At 43.2% G+C, this 13,645-nt stretch overlaps 1 protein-coding gene across 1 annotated transcript; it reads right to left on the bottom strand.

The window, feature by feature from the left end:
* Nucleotides 1–10,899: 10,899 nt before the first annotated feature.
* On the bottom strand, nt 10,900–13,293 carry LOC101611389 (disintegrin and metalloproteinase domain-containing protein 21-like). Its single transcript, XM_004657071.2, has one exon. It carries the CDS (start codon nt 13,291–13,293, stop codon nt 10,900–10,902), a length of 2,394 nt encoding a protein of 797 aa, XP_004657128.1.
* Nucleotides 13,294–13,645: the final 352 nt, after the last annotated feature.

The following is a 13,645-nucleotide window of genomic DNA, read 5'->3' as shown; positions in this document are numbered from 1 at the left end:
CCTCTGTGAATTGCCTGTTTAACACTGTGCCCCATTTTGTGAGTGGGGTATTTGTCTTCTTATTGTTTAGACTTTTGAGTTCTTTGTAAATTCTAGAGATAAGGCCTCTATCAGTTGGATAACCTGCAAATATTTTCTCCCATTCTGTGGGTATTCTATTGGCTTTGCTTATTATATGCTTGTCTGTAAAGAAACTCTTCAGCTTCATATGATCCCAATGGTTGAGTGACTGTTTAAGAACTTGAGCCAGTGGGGTTTTATTCAGGAAGTCTTTTTCCATTCCTATATCATGGAAAGTACTTCCTAAATTCTCTTCCAGTAGTTTTCTAGTTTCTGGTCTTATGTTGAGGTCTTTGATCCATTTGGATTTGAGTGTTGTGCATGGTGAAATGTGTGGATCCAGTTTTAGTTTCCTGCATGTGGTTATCCAGTTTGTCCAGCACCATTTGTTGAAGATGCTATCTTTTTTCCAGTCTATATTGTTTGGGCCTTTGTCGAATATCAAGTAGCTATAGTTGCTTGGCCCAAAATCTGCGTCCTCAAGTCTATTCCATTGGTCTATACTCCTGTTTTTATGCCAGTACCATGCTGTTTTTATTACTATGGCTTTGTAGTATAACCTTATATCGGGTATGGTGATGCCACCAGAGGTATTTCTTTTGCTGAGGATATGTTTGGATATGCGAGGCCTTCTGCCTTTCCATATGAAATTTGAGATCATTTTTTCTATGTCTGTGAAGAACATTGTAGGGATTTTAATTGGAATTGCGTTAAATCTATATATTGCCTTTGGTAGGATTGTCATCTTTACAATGTTAATTCTGCCTATCCAGGAGCATGGGAGTTCTTTCCATCATTTCAAGTCCTCCTCAATTTCTTTTTTGAGAGTTTTTATATTTTCGTTGTATAGATCTTTTACTTCCTTGGTTAACATTATTCCAAGGTATTTTATTTTTTTTGTTGCTATTGAAAATGGGACTATGTCCTTTATTTCTTTTTCTGTGTCTTTTTCATTTGCATACAGAAATGCTACCGATTTTTGTGCATTGATTTTGTATCCTGCTACTTTGCTATAGGAGTTAATCACCTTCAGGAGTTTTGGGATGGAGTCTCTCGGGTCTCTTACATATACAATCATGTCATCAGCGAATAGAGCTAACTTAACTTCTTCCTTTCCAAATTGTATCCCTTTTATTTCCTTCTCCTGCTTTATTGCTTGGGCTAGGACTTCCAGAACTATATTGAAAAGCAGAGGTGAGAGATGACATCCCTGTCTTGTTCCTGATCTCAATGGGAATTCCTCCAGTCTCTCTCCATTAAGAATTATTTGGGCCTTTGGAGCTTTGTATATTGCCTTTATTATATTAAGCTGTGAACCAGCCATGCCGATTCTCTCCAATGTTTTGATCATGAAGTGATGTTGTATCTTGTCAAAGGCCTTTTCTGCATCTATCGAAATGATCATGTGATTTTTATGTTTAAGCTTGTTTATGTGGTGTATTACATTGACAGATTTTCGTATGTTGAACCACCCTTGTGTTCCTGGGATAAATCCCACTTGGTCAAGGTGGATAATGCTTTTGATGTGTTGTTGGATTCGGTTTGCGAGAATTTTGTTGAGGATCTTTGCGTCTATGTTCATTAGGGAAATAGGCCGATAGTTTTCTTTTCTTGTGGTATCTCTGCCTGGTTTTGGGATTAGGGTGATACTAGCTTCATAGAAGGAGTTGGGTAGTTTTCCCTGTTCTTCAATTGTGTGGCACAGTTTTAGAAAGATTGGTTTGAGTTCTTCCATGAAGGTTTGATAAAATTCAGCTGGGAATCCATCTGGTCCTGGACTCTTCTTTTTTGGGAGGTTTTTTATTACTTTTTCAATCTCCATGAGCGTGATGGGTTCATTGAGGTGGTTGATCTGCTCTGAGTTTAGCTTTGGTAGATGATATGCATCCAGGAATTTATCCATCTCCTCCACATTTTCCAGTTTTGTGGAGTAGAGGTTTTTGAAATAAGTCCTGATGATTCTGCCGATTTCACTGATGTCTGTTGTGATCTCTCCTTTTTCATTTTGAATTTTGTTAATTTGGAGTCTCTCCTTTTTTTGCCTGATCAAATTGGCCAGAGGTTTGTCAATCTTGTTTATTTTTTCAAAGAACCAGCTCTTTGTTTTGTCAATTGCCTTAATTGTTTCCTTGGTTTCCAATTCATTAATTTCTGCTCTGATTTTAATTATTTCCTTCCTTCTGGAGCTCTTTGGGTTGGATTTTTCTTGTTTTTCCAGTGCCTTTAGGTGGATGGTTAAGCTATTGATTTGGGATTTTTCTGTCTTTTTTATGAAGGCATTGAGTGCTATGAATTTTCCCCTGAGCACTGCCTTCATTGTGTCCCACAAGTTTTGGTATGATGTGTCCTCATTGTCATTCAATTCCAGGAATTTTGCAATTTCATTTTTTATTTCATCCACTATCCATTTATTATTTAAGAGTGTGCTATTCAGTTTCCAGTTGCCGTTGGGGCTCTTGTTGGGTTTTTTTTTGTCGTTGTTGTTGATTTCTAGGAATATAGCATTATGATCTGATATCATGCAGGGAATTATGTCGATTTTCCTAAATATGTGGAGGCTATCTTTGTGACTCAGTATATGGTCTATTTTAGAGAATGTTCCATGGGCTGCTGAGAAGAATGTGTAGTCTGTGGATTTGGGGTGGAAAGTTCTGTAGATGTCTGTTAGGTCTAAGTGCTCTATGGTTTTGTTGAGCTCTCTTACTTCCCTGTTGAGCTTCTGTTTGGATGATCTGTCTATTACTGATAATGGTGTGTTGAAGTCCCCAGCTATGGTGTTGGTGGTTATTTCTGTTTTATTGTCAAGTAGGTTTTGTTTTATGAACTGCGGTGCCCCTGTGTTTGGTGCATACAGATTTATGATTGTAATATCCTCTTGATGGATTGTTCCCTTTACAAGTAGGAAGTAGCCTTCTTTGTCTTTTTTGATTGTTTTTGGTTTGAAGTCAACTTTATCTGATATTAATATAGCTACACCTGCTTGTTTCTTATTCCCATTTGCTTGGAATATTGTTTTCCACCCTTTCATCCTGAGGAGGTTTCTGTCTTTAGTGGTAAGGTGGGTTTCTTGAAGGCAGCAGATTGAGGGGTCTAATTTTTTGATCCACCCTGTTAGCCTGTGTCTCTTGATGGGTGAATTAAGGCCATTAATGTTTAGGGTGATGACTGTGAGATTTGATTTGATCCCTGTCATGTTGTGGTGGTAGAGGTGTGTTGGCATTTCCATGGAATTTTTTTTTTTTTTTCTATCTACTCTTGGTTTGATTGCTGTGATCTGCTTCTTGTAGGCATTTGTGTTTCGTTATTTGTTTCTTCTCTGTGGAGAATTTCCTGGAGTACTTTCTGTAGGTTTGGTTTTGTGTTCATATAATTGTAAAACTGAGTTTTGTCATGGAAAGTTTTCCTTTCACCATCTATTATAAGGGAGACTTTTGCCGGGTAGAGTAGTTTGGGCTGAAAGCCATAGTTTCTTAGAGTTTGGAGAGTTTCATTCCAGGCCCTTCTAGCTTTCAGGGTTTCCATTGAGAAGTCTGAAGTAATTCTGATGGGGTTTCCTTTGAAAGTGGTGTGCTGTTTTTCCCTAGCTGCTTTTAGGATTTTTTCCTTGGTGTCAATGTTTAGAGTCTTAATGATAATATGCCTTGGGGAGTTTCTCCTTTGGTCTAGTCGGTTAGGAGTTCTGTTTGCTTCTTGAATCTTGATGGGCCTTTCTTTTAAGAGACGGGGGAAGTTTTCTTCAATTATTGTGTTAAATAAGTTCTCCATGCTTTTGGTCTGAAATTCTTCTCCTTCTGGTATTCCAATGATTCTGATATTAGGACATTTAAGTGTATCCCACAATTCTCTCATGTTCTGTTCACAGTAACTTTTGAACTTACAGAAATTTTTGGACTCTCGAACTGTTTCTTCCATCCTGTCTTCCAGATCAGAATTTCTATCTTCCACTTCGCTGACTCTATTCTTGAGAGCCTCTAGTGAGTTTTGGACTTGTTCAATTAAGTTTGCATTTTCTACTACTTTCGTATGTATCACTTCCATCGCTTTGTCCAGCTCCCTTTTTGTCTCATTTTCTGATTTTCTTGATGATTCTTGGAAATCATCCTTGCATTTCTTTATGTTTTCATTTAGTGTGGCCAGCTGATTTTTAAGGTCCTCTTTTTTTTTCACTCTCCCTCAACTCTCTTAGCTCTCTTTGAATTCCTTCCAGTGTCTTATCATATTGCTCTAGCTTAGTGATGGTAGCATCCATACGATTATCTATCCTTTGTAGCTTTCCTGTCAGATCTAGCAGTAGTTTGGTCAGGGTTGCATTGTTCATTGCTTCCACTTGATGTTCTGATCCTAAACACTCTTCTATGTTTTGGTTAGTTGTGATCCTTGTTGGACTGGGTGATCTGTCTGGATTTTCTTCCATTTTATTTTTCGTGTTATTTCTTTTGCACTGTGGTCTACCCATGTCTGTGTATGGGCAGGTAGGTGGGTGGAGCAGCCTGGGATCTAGCTTAATGAGAATCCAAGGCAGCCTGGGGCAGTTGTAAGCAGCCTGGGTTTTTGCTCACTCTTGCCAAAGCCGCCTACCTATAGCCTGACAGGGGCACCAAAGTTGCCTGAATTCTCACCCAGTAATTCACCTAAGCTGCCTGCCTTTGAGCTTGAAAGGGGTCTGAGTTAGCAAGCCCTGACGGTGCCTAGATTCTGGCTGGGTACACTGGGGTCTGTAAACAGTCTGTGCTCTTCTGCCTCAGGGGAGTGGGGGATGGGTGGCGATGTACAGGTAGGGGATGGCACCTGTGCTGGCGCTAGTGACTTAGTGTGGACTTATGTGGCTCTTGCTGTGGGACTGGGCCCACTGCACGTGCAATTGTAGTGCAGAGGCAGATGATGTGGGTACGGAATCAGGACACAGCAGAAACTGACCGGCAGCAAGTGATGTGAGCACAGCAGCAGGGGATCTGGCAGCCACCTATTCACGGCAGGGGTGGCCCCCACAGGCCTGCGAACCGAGCACCATGTGGTTGCTCTACTCGCAGGATCAGAGAACAAGGGCGAGGTAGGAGGTCTCAGCTTCAGTGTAGCAGGCTGGCAGCCATGACTGGTGGGTGCTGATCAGAGCACAGCCATGCGGGATGTGCGGAGGGTGCGTGGGCGGGTGGGCGGAAGGGGGCGCGGGGTGCATTGGTGTGTATGGAGCGACTGGGGCACGCGGCGGGGGGTCGGGGTGCACTGGGGCACCGGGCAATCAGGGTGGGGTGTGCGGGAGGCGGCAGGGCTCAGGGGGCGCGGGGTGGGGTGCCCTGGCGGGGCGGGGGGCATGGGGCGCTCTGATCAATCAGGGGGGAGGGGTGCGCTGTTGGTGCGGGGGGGGTGCACATGCAGGGGGGTGTGCAGGGCCCCCGGGGGGCGCGGGAAGTGGGCATGCGGGGGTTCACGGTCACGGGTGCGTGGGGGAGCGTGCGGGAGGTGCGGGGGGCTAGGGGCGCAGGGCACGTGGGTGGTGCGCAGGGTGCACGGGGGGGGTGCAGGGTGCACATGGGGGGAGGGGGCGCAGGGCACACCAGGGTGCAGGATGCCAAGGGACGCCGCGGGGTGCTCTGGATGCGCGGGGGGGGGGGCGGGGCTTTCAGGGGGGAGTCGAGGGGGTCGTGCGGGGGGCACTGGGCATGGAGGTGTGGTGGGGTACGCTGAGGCACGCCCGGGTGCAGGACGCATGGGGGTGGGGCACAGGGGGCGCGGGGCACGCTTGGGCACTCAGGGGTGCACTTGGGACGCGTGGGGGCGCACAGGCCACGTGTGGCGGGGGGACGAGGGGCGTGCGGGGTGGGGGCGCGGGGGAGGGGCAGTGAGCGCTTCAGGGCGCATGGGGCTCAGGGCAGGGATGCTCAGGGGTGCGTGGGGGTGGGGACGCAGGGCGTGCGGGGAGGGAGGGCAGCTAGGAGCGCGGGGCGCTGTGGGATGCCGTGGGGTGCTCTGGACTAGCAGGGGGGGAGGAGGCGGATCGCGCGGGGGAGTGGGTCCAGGGGGTCGCGGGTCTCGCAGTGGGCGTGGAGCAAGCTGAGGGAAGATGGAGTGCTGGATGCTGCAGGATGCCGCGGGGCACTCTGGACGCGCGGCGGGGGTGGGGCGCACGGGGGGGGGGCGGGTTCGAGGAGCGCGAGGGTGGGGCGCGGGGGGGTCTCGGGGCATGCGGGGGTCTCGGGGCACACCTGGGCGCCCGGGCGCTGGACGCTGCGGGGCGCTTTGAGCGCCCTGTCCCGTGTGGGTAGGGAGTGTTGGGCGCGCTGGGGGGGGGAGGCGGGGGCGGGGCGCGGGGGGGGCTCGAGGCGCGTGGGGGTGGGGCGTGGGGGTCTGTGGTGCGCGGGGGGGGGGGCGCGGGGGTGCGGGGCACGCCTGGGCGCCCGGGACGCGGGGCGCTTGGGGCGCGCCTGCTGCGTGTGGATAGAGAGCGTGGAGCGCGTGGGGGTGGGGCGCGCGGGAGTGTGGGGCGGGCAGGGGGGTGGTCTCGAGGCGTGCGGGGGTGGGGCGCGGGGGTCTTGGGCGCGCGGGGGACAGGGGGGGCGCGGGGCAGGCTTGGGCGCCTGGGGCCCGGGAAGCCTCGGTTTGCTCTGCCGCGTGTGGATAGGGAGCGTGGGGTGCGCTGGGGGGGAGGGGTGAGCTGGGGAGGTGGGGGGGGGCGGGGGGGCGGCGGGCGTGAGGCACGGGGGTTGTGGGGTGCGCGGGGCCGCAGGGGCGCATGGGGCTTGGTGCGCACGGGGCGCCGGCCCCGCCAGATGCAGTTATTGGCGGCGGGCGGGCGGTGGGGTGTGGGTCACGGGGTGTGTGCTTCCCTCTTTTATCCCAATCTGTGCCCTCCCTCTTCTAAAAGTTCCTAATTTCCCTTGAATACTTGCCTTTTTTTCCCTTGTTGTTTGTAGTGCAGCTAGCCGGAACTCTCTTTTTGGATTATTGTTCTAGGATTGCCATTGTGATTTGGGGGGGAGATATCAATACTTTATTTTCTCAGTTTTTGTATCTAAGTGAAATTGGTATATATCTTTTCTATTTCAACAAGTTTTGTAAGATAATTATGTGAAGCAACAGGTGGCATTGCATTATGTTACTATATGTCTCCAATGTTTATTTAGCTGCAAATAATCATTGGATTTCAGGACTATGTAGAACTACAAATATTAGTATTATATTCCTATTTCATCAATAAGGTTAGACATATTAAGCAATTTGCAGTAATATATGCATTGTCTTTGTTTCTTGAGTTTTCTATCATTATTATTCAATTGAGTTGTGGCGCGTGAAGTGGGCTACTTTAGATTATCTTTTCACTACTTCTATGACTTTATTAATGCTTGGGTGAGCATGTTTACATGTGTGAGATTGTACATGTCTGTGTAAGAGGGGATACATGTGTGCTCATGCATGTAAAAGTCAAAGGACAACCTCATGAACATCATCCACTTTAGAGGTGAATCTCTCAGCCACAAACTGAGTAATTAGGCTAGAATGGCTGGCCAGTGAGCCCCAGGACTCATTTTTTTCTTTACCTTCCCAGATATGGTACTTCAGAAACATGCCACCACACACAGCATTTTTATATGAGTTCTGGGAATAGAACTAAGGTCCTAATGCTTACAAAGCAAAGACCTTACTGATGGAGGTATCTGCCTAGCTCTTCTTGACTTCTTGATTTCTGAGACTTCTATAAGAAACTGTATTCAACATGTAGCCCTTGGTAAACTAATTCAGATTGTAACTAAATTTATGAAACAGATAACAGATTGTTTCTCATTCTATTAGTTTTTCCAAATTTAATATTTTAATAATATCATCAAAATATTAATTTGTGCAAATTGCTATTTTCTAATCTTGTTCATGATAAAATGGAAATTAGTGTTTATAACTCATTTATCACATGTTAAGAAGCAGGAATCAGACCAAGACAAAGATATCATTAGTGAGTTCTTATGTATCTATCACTCCTAGATAGACAGAAATTGTTACAATAGTTAGTTCATTTTAAAAGTAGATTTCTATTATGTGATACACTCTAGAGAATGCTAATGTCAAAGAACAGAAGTAGAAACTGAGTTCACCAAGTAAATGAGGAGTGGAGGGGGGGGGCACTTTATCCAATACAGTGAGGATTCATGAGTGCATATATATAAATCTAGATATAAATAATAGGATAAGTGAGTCAGATGAAAGTAACAGGAAGCTACTAAATAATATACTTTTGCTCATGAAATTATTTTGGTACTGTATACATTATAAAGTATATATCACATAATTCTAAATTCTGTTCCTCTCTTTGAAAGGTTAAAGAAATTGTAAGGAAAAAAATCGTTTTTTTTTTGCTTGACATGTTTTGTTTTCATATTAACAATGACAATGCTAGAGCTCAAACCCAGGCTCTGGTGCATGCTGAGCTGGACAAGTGATCTATACCTGACTCATGTCTGCAACCGTGGTTTGGTTTTTCTGAGGCAGTTTCTGACACTAAATATAGTTCAAGCTGGCCTAAAGCTGATCTCAATTTATACATGCTAGGATTACAGAATTGTGCCACCGTACCTTGCAGGACAGTGGATTCTGTTGAGCTATTGACTCAAAATATTTGGAAAAGCTCTTATGGTCATAAAATGGTAATTTTTCAGGAAGCAACCTTATTGCCTTATATGAAACCCTTTGTTCATAATGTATTTCATTTCATAATTACTAATCTAGAAGAGAAAACACTTAACTATTATTTGTGTATGTATATGTGTGAAGAAAGAAAAAAATAACTTCTTTAACATAGAAATATATATCCACCTTTCATATTTGGCTCAGCTTATTTATAAGCATTAATGAAACATGAATGAAATATTGAACTTTGACCAAGATATCCAATTCATTATCCAAAGAATTTAAAAATATAATTAAATGATTCACTCATATTTATAAATCATGGAGAGCTGACAGTACGATGAAAATTTAATAGACAAACAGATTCTTCCTGGGCTATTTTTGACCCATATGCCAGTGTTTTATCTATATGACAAAGATCTTGTGAGAATTAAGTTAATTATAGGAATCAAGCTCAATACAGCAGATAGTACAAGTTCATAGTGTCTATAGTTATCACTGCTATCACTAGCCACCACTACACACAATGCACTGGGTGTACTGAGTATAATGTTGAGGGGTTAGTCATGGAATAAGTCTATGTCCCTAAGGTATTTTTCTCACCCCTTTTTAAAATACCAATCTAAAGAATTCATTTATAGGTATATTTTTTCTATTTGAAGTTTATATGCCACATACAAAATAGCAGTCTTAGCCGGGCATGGTGGCACACGCCTTTAATCCCAGCACTCGGGAGGCCGAGGTAGGAGGATCACCGAGAGTTTGAGTCCACCCTGAGACTACATAGTGAATTCCAGGTCAGCCTGAGCCAGAGTGAGACCCTACCTCGATACCCCCCCCCCAAAATAGCAGTCTTTTAGATTTAATGGAGTAAATATTTATTTAAAAATAGTAAAATAATATGTTGGTGAGATCAAAATGTACTTAATGCATAAATATTAAGGGAACAAGAGCCAGTGTGGATGCAAAAGACTTCATGGAGGGATTGTCACTCTGTGATAACCACGATGCCTGAAAGAGACTAATGTGAACACAGTTTACACAGTGTGGGTACTCGTGAAAAGGAGACCATGCATATTCTGGGAGAGACAGAGCAGGATAGTGAGATAAATCATCATGCTACTTAGAAAAGTGAGCAACTTAAAACTGATAGTTATTTCTGGAATTTTTTGCTAAAACTTTTTGGATCATGATTGATCTTAGTTAATTAAAAAACACAGAAAGTTAAATTGCTTATAAGGGGTAACTACCATTTGACATATAGTTTGATTTAAATGTGACTTAAAGTTCCTCCACAATTCAAATCACTATATTCAAAAATTATAAACTAAATTAATATATAATCTGTAGCTTAATTTAAAAATACTTTCTTACTAACAAATAGAAGAGTCCCAATCAACAGTAGCTGAGATCCAAATAACCTCAAGTTACCAACACTGAAGTGTATGTCTACAAAAATCAAATGTCTCATTACATCACATCACATAAGGCAAATATCCAGCTTTCTCCAAACAAGATACTTCTCTACATCACTTCCTATTGTCTCTGTCACTTCCTTTATCTGACACCTCATATAGGAGGGGGATCTTTGAACCTCATATGACATCTAAGTGATGTCAAATACATGAAACATTCATTCCCTAAATAAACCTCATGGAATTTCATTTGCCTGAAGTTTCCACTTTAACAATGGTAATGATGTACAGAGTTAGAGCCTTAGTAGTTGCCAAAGTGAAGGCTTGCCATGAGCAGCTTTCCAGCTGTTCCTTCAAGTTTCCAGTCTCCCTCTAGCTCCATAATAGGGCACAGGACTTTGATTTGTAGATCTTAAAAAAGGAAAGAGTTTTGGAATTGAGAGACAGCAAATTCAAAACATGCACACACCAGTGAATTTAGCTTTGATAAATAAACATAAAATAATTCATTGCATAAAAAATAAACTGCTAGATTTGTTGAAATGACTGAAAAGTAGGAATATGCTAAGAATTAGCTTTATTGGTGGGCATGCCTTTTTGATCTTGAAATATGATAGATCTCTGGGATTTTCTATCAGTAGTCTTAGTTCTATAGTATTCTGGTGTTTCTACTTTCAGAGCACCAGAAATGGAAAATTTTGTTTGCATTGAGTGTCTTTTCTGGAGTGTTACATGTTTGCTATTCTTTCTCAGGTGAAGTGTGGGCACTTTAAGTTCCCTTCACAAAGGGATGAGGTTTCAATGTGGGTTAATTTTGGCTCTTTGGTACGCCACCTTTTTTCAATGATTGGCCCACTTTTTTGTCAGTTTTTGGCTTTCTGCTCTTCTTTACAGATAAAGTTTCAGCTTTTTTGTCTTGGAGCTGAGGTGGCTTTCCAACATTTGTTACATCTTGTACAGGTGACCTCTCAACAATTTTTTCCTTCTTGGTAGGTGAAGTTTGAACATTTTCATTCTGTATCACAGGTAAAGTTTGCATGTCTTCCTGCTTTTGCTTAGGCATTTGATTGTTTCTTCTCAAACGCCCAATTAAAAAGCAGGAAGACAAAAGCAAAACAGCAATCCCAAAAAGGAGAAGCCCGTAAATCCAGTATGCTACATGTTTGTCAGGGGCAGGACCACTATCAACACTACCACCATTGCCTTCCTCCAGACAATTGGGTGGGGCCCAATCCTTGTTGCAGTGGCAATGATGTTTGTTGTTGCAGATCCCTCTCTTATTGCAAAAGTTAGGCAAACAAGAATCTTGCCACTTTGGCATAGTGACACACTTCTTCTGTAGACACATAAGGTCTTGACCACACTCTGTTCCATCTTTTACTTCCCCAATGTCATACACATTCATCATTCCAAAATGGTAGTCTGTACTCCAGCAGTTGAAACTACTGATAGGGGTTGATAGTACAGTCGTATGATTTTGTAAACGGGGAATTTGTGTCACATTTTCACACTGAACTCTCCCACACAGAACATCTGCATTTTTACATCTGACATACCTAATATTTTCCAAACCACAGTGACCAAAACGGTCACCCCTAGTGTTCATTTGTTGGTAGCAAGTCAGATTTGCACTCTTTGCTCCTTCACCAAAAATATCCCTGCACTGTAAATCACGATTATTGCATCTCTTTTGGAAGCATAAGCCCTCACCCAGGCAATGGAGCCCATCTTCCACATACACATCTTCTGGACACTCACTTGAAGTTCCATCACACCACTCTGGCAGATCACATTGATTGATTGAGTCTCTGCATAATGTGCCTGATGGCAGAAACTGGCATTTTTCACAACAAAGCCCAGAAGCACAAGTTGATCCATGTACCAAAGTACAGTTTGGTAAACAACAAGTATTTTTTTCACACAATTTTATAGAGCCACAGTCACACTCTTCTTCATCTTCAATCACACCATTCCCACATCGCTTCTTTGTGATAATTCGCTTTGAATTTGGTACATTATACAAACAACTCCTCTTGAATATAGTTTCTATAAAGGAAGCATAACTACAGTTGGTGAATGACTCTGAAAATACTATATTTCTATCCATTATGCATAATTTTTCCTTACATATACACTCTGGTTCATCATCTTTCATCCCCAAAGAGTGACCAAGCTCATGTGTCGTAAGTGCCACAATTTGAGCCACTCCATCATCAACATGACACACTAATCCACAGTTACTAAGTAAACGACATATTCCTGCATAATACGATATACTTAAATTTGGCAGACACCAATTTTGTTTCACAATAATAACTGAAGTATCATGGGGTACACGAGAATCAAAGCTCAATTCCTTCCATATACAAAATTCAGACATCAAACCACGTGCATCAAATGATTGAATGGGGTTTCTTGTGTTCCAGACTTCAATTGCAATGAGAACTATATCAACATCAATTGAGTTATAATGTTCATCTACTAAGCTGACAGTTATGACTACATCCATCTCCACAATTGATATATTACTGTTCCGAAAAAGGAATCTTTCATGCTCTACTATGATAGCCAGTTCAACAAACCATCGATGGAGCCACCATCCTGTGTAAGAACTTTGCATCAGAGTGGAACTGAGATTATCTTGAAACTTCAGTTGCTCTGCTATTTCTTCTCCTGTTAATCCATATGTCATGGGTACAGACTGTTTTTCCTCACTGTCCATCTTATATACTAGATGTTCAAATGCATCAGAAAACATTTTCGGCTTGATTTCATAGACAATTCCATTTATCTTCAGCATTCCTTGAAAGCTCCCCAAACAATTGCTAAGAGAAACCATGGATTCCGGTTCCCCTTCCACGTAACCATGGTAGAAGCAGTCATTCTGGACAAAAGGCTGTTCCTCTAGGACAGCACCTTGGTCAGTATAGGTGAACACAGAGAGGTCTCTGGATACTGAAAACTTCTTCAACTTCATGTGGATAGTATGTCTCTGGCCTCCAAAGTGCAGGCTGTAGGAGATCCACCCGGGAGCATTTATGCCCCTACTATTGCCAGCAATCCTCAAGGGTATCACCACTTCTGGGGGGCTGTGATATTGAGAGCACCCAATCTTTGGCCATCCAGAAAGAACCAGAAACAATTCCAGCCAAAGAGGCAGGAAAAGAATTCTCACATGTACCTGGGTTTCCACCACTGTCATTATGAAGTGAAGAGTGAGAGCAAAAGAAGGAACCAAGGAGACCCTTCTATCTCTTCTCAGAGCTGCTTGCAGGTAGTGTCAATGTATAAAGATCTGTCTTCTGAAGGAGTCAATCCATTAGAGTGGCACTAAAAGAACAAAAAGAATGGCAAAAGAGGATTTGGGGGTAAGCAGGCAAAGTAGAGGAGAAAGGACAAAGTAAGGGTTAAATGTGAATTACTGTTTGGCTCTAGGTATAACTCAATATAGTTCACTGAAGTTTTTATAAACATTGGTTAGGTAGAATTGGTCTGAGGAAAGCAAAAGGATGGCAACTGCCAAAAAGTTACTAATTACAGAACCTAGATGAAGG

Source organism: Jaculus jaculus, chromosome 1, assembly GCF_020740685.1.
Source record: "Jaculus jaculus isolate mJacJac1 chromosome 1, mJacJac1.mat.Y.cur, whole genome shotgun sequence".
NCBI classification, from domain to species: Eukaryota; Metazoa; Chordata; class Mammalia; order Rodentia; family Dipodidae; genus Jaculus; species Jaculus jaculus.
Note: the sequence above shows the minus strand (reverse complement) of the source record. Positions and strands in the feature narration are given on the sequence as shown.

Excerpts from the sequence above, each read along its gene's own strand:
- LOC101611389 (XM_004657071.2), bottom strand. The coding sequence starts at position 13,293 with ATGACAGTGGTGGAAACCCAGGTACATGTGAGAATTCTTTTCCTGCCT.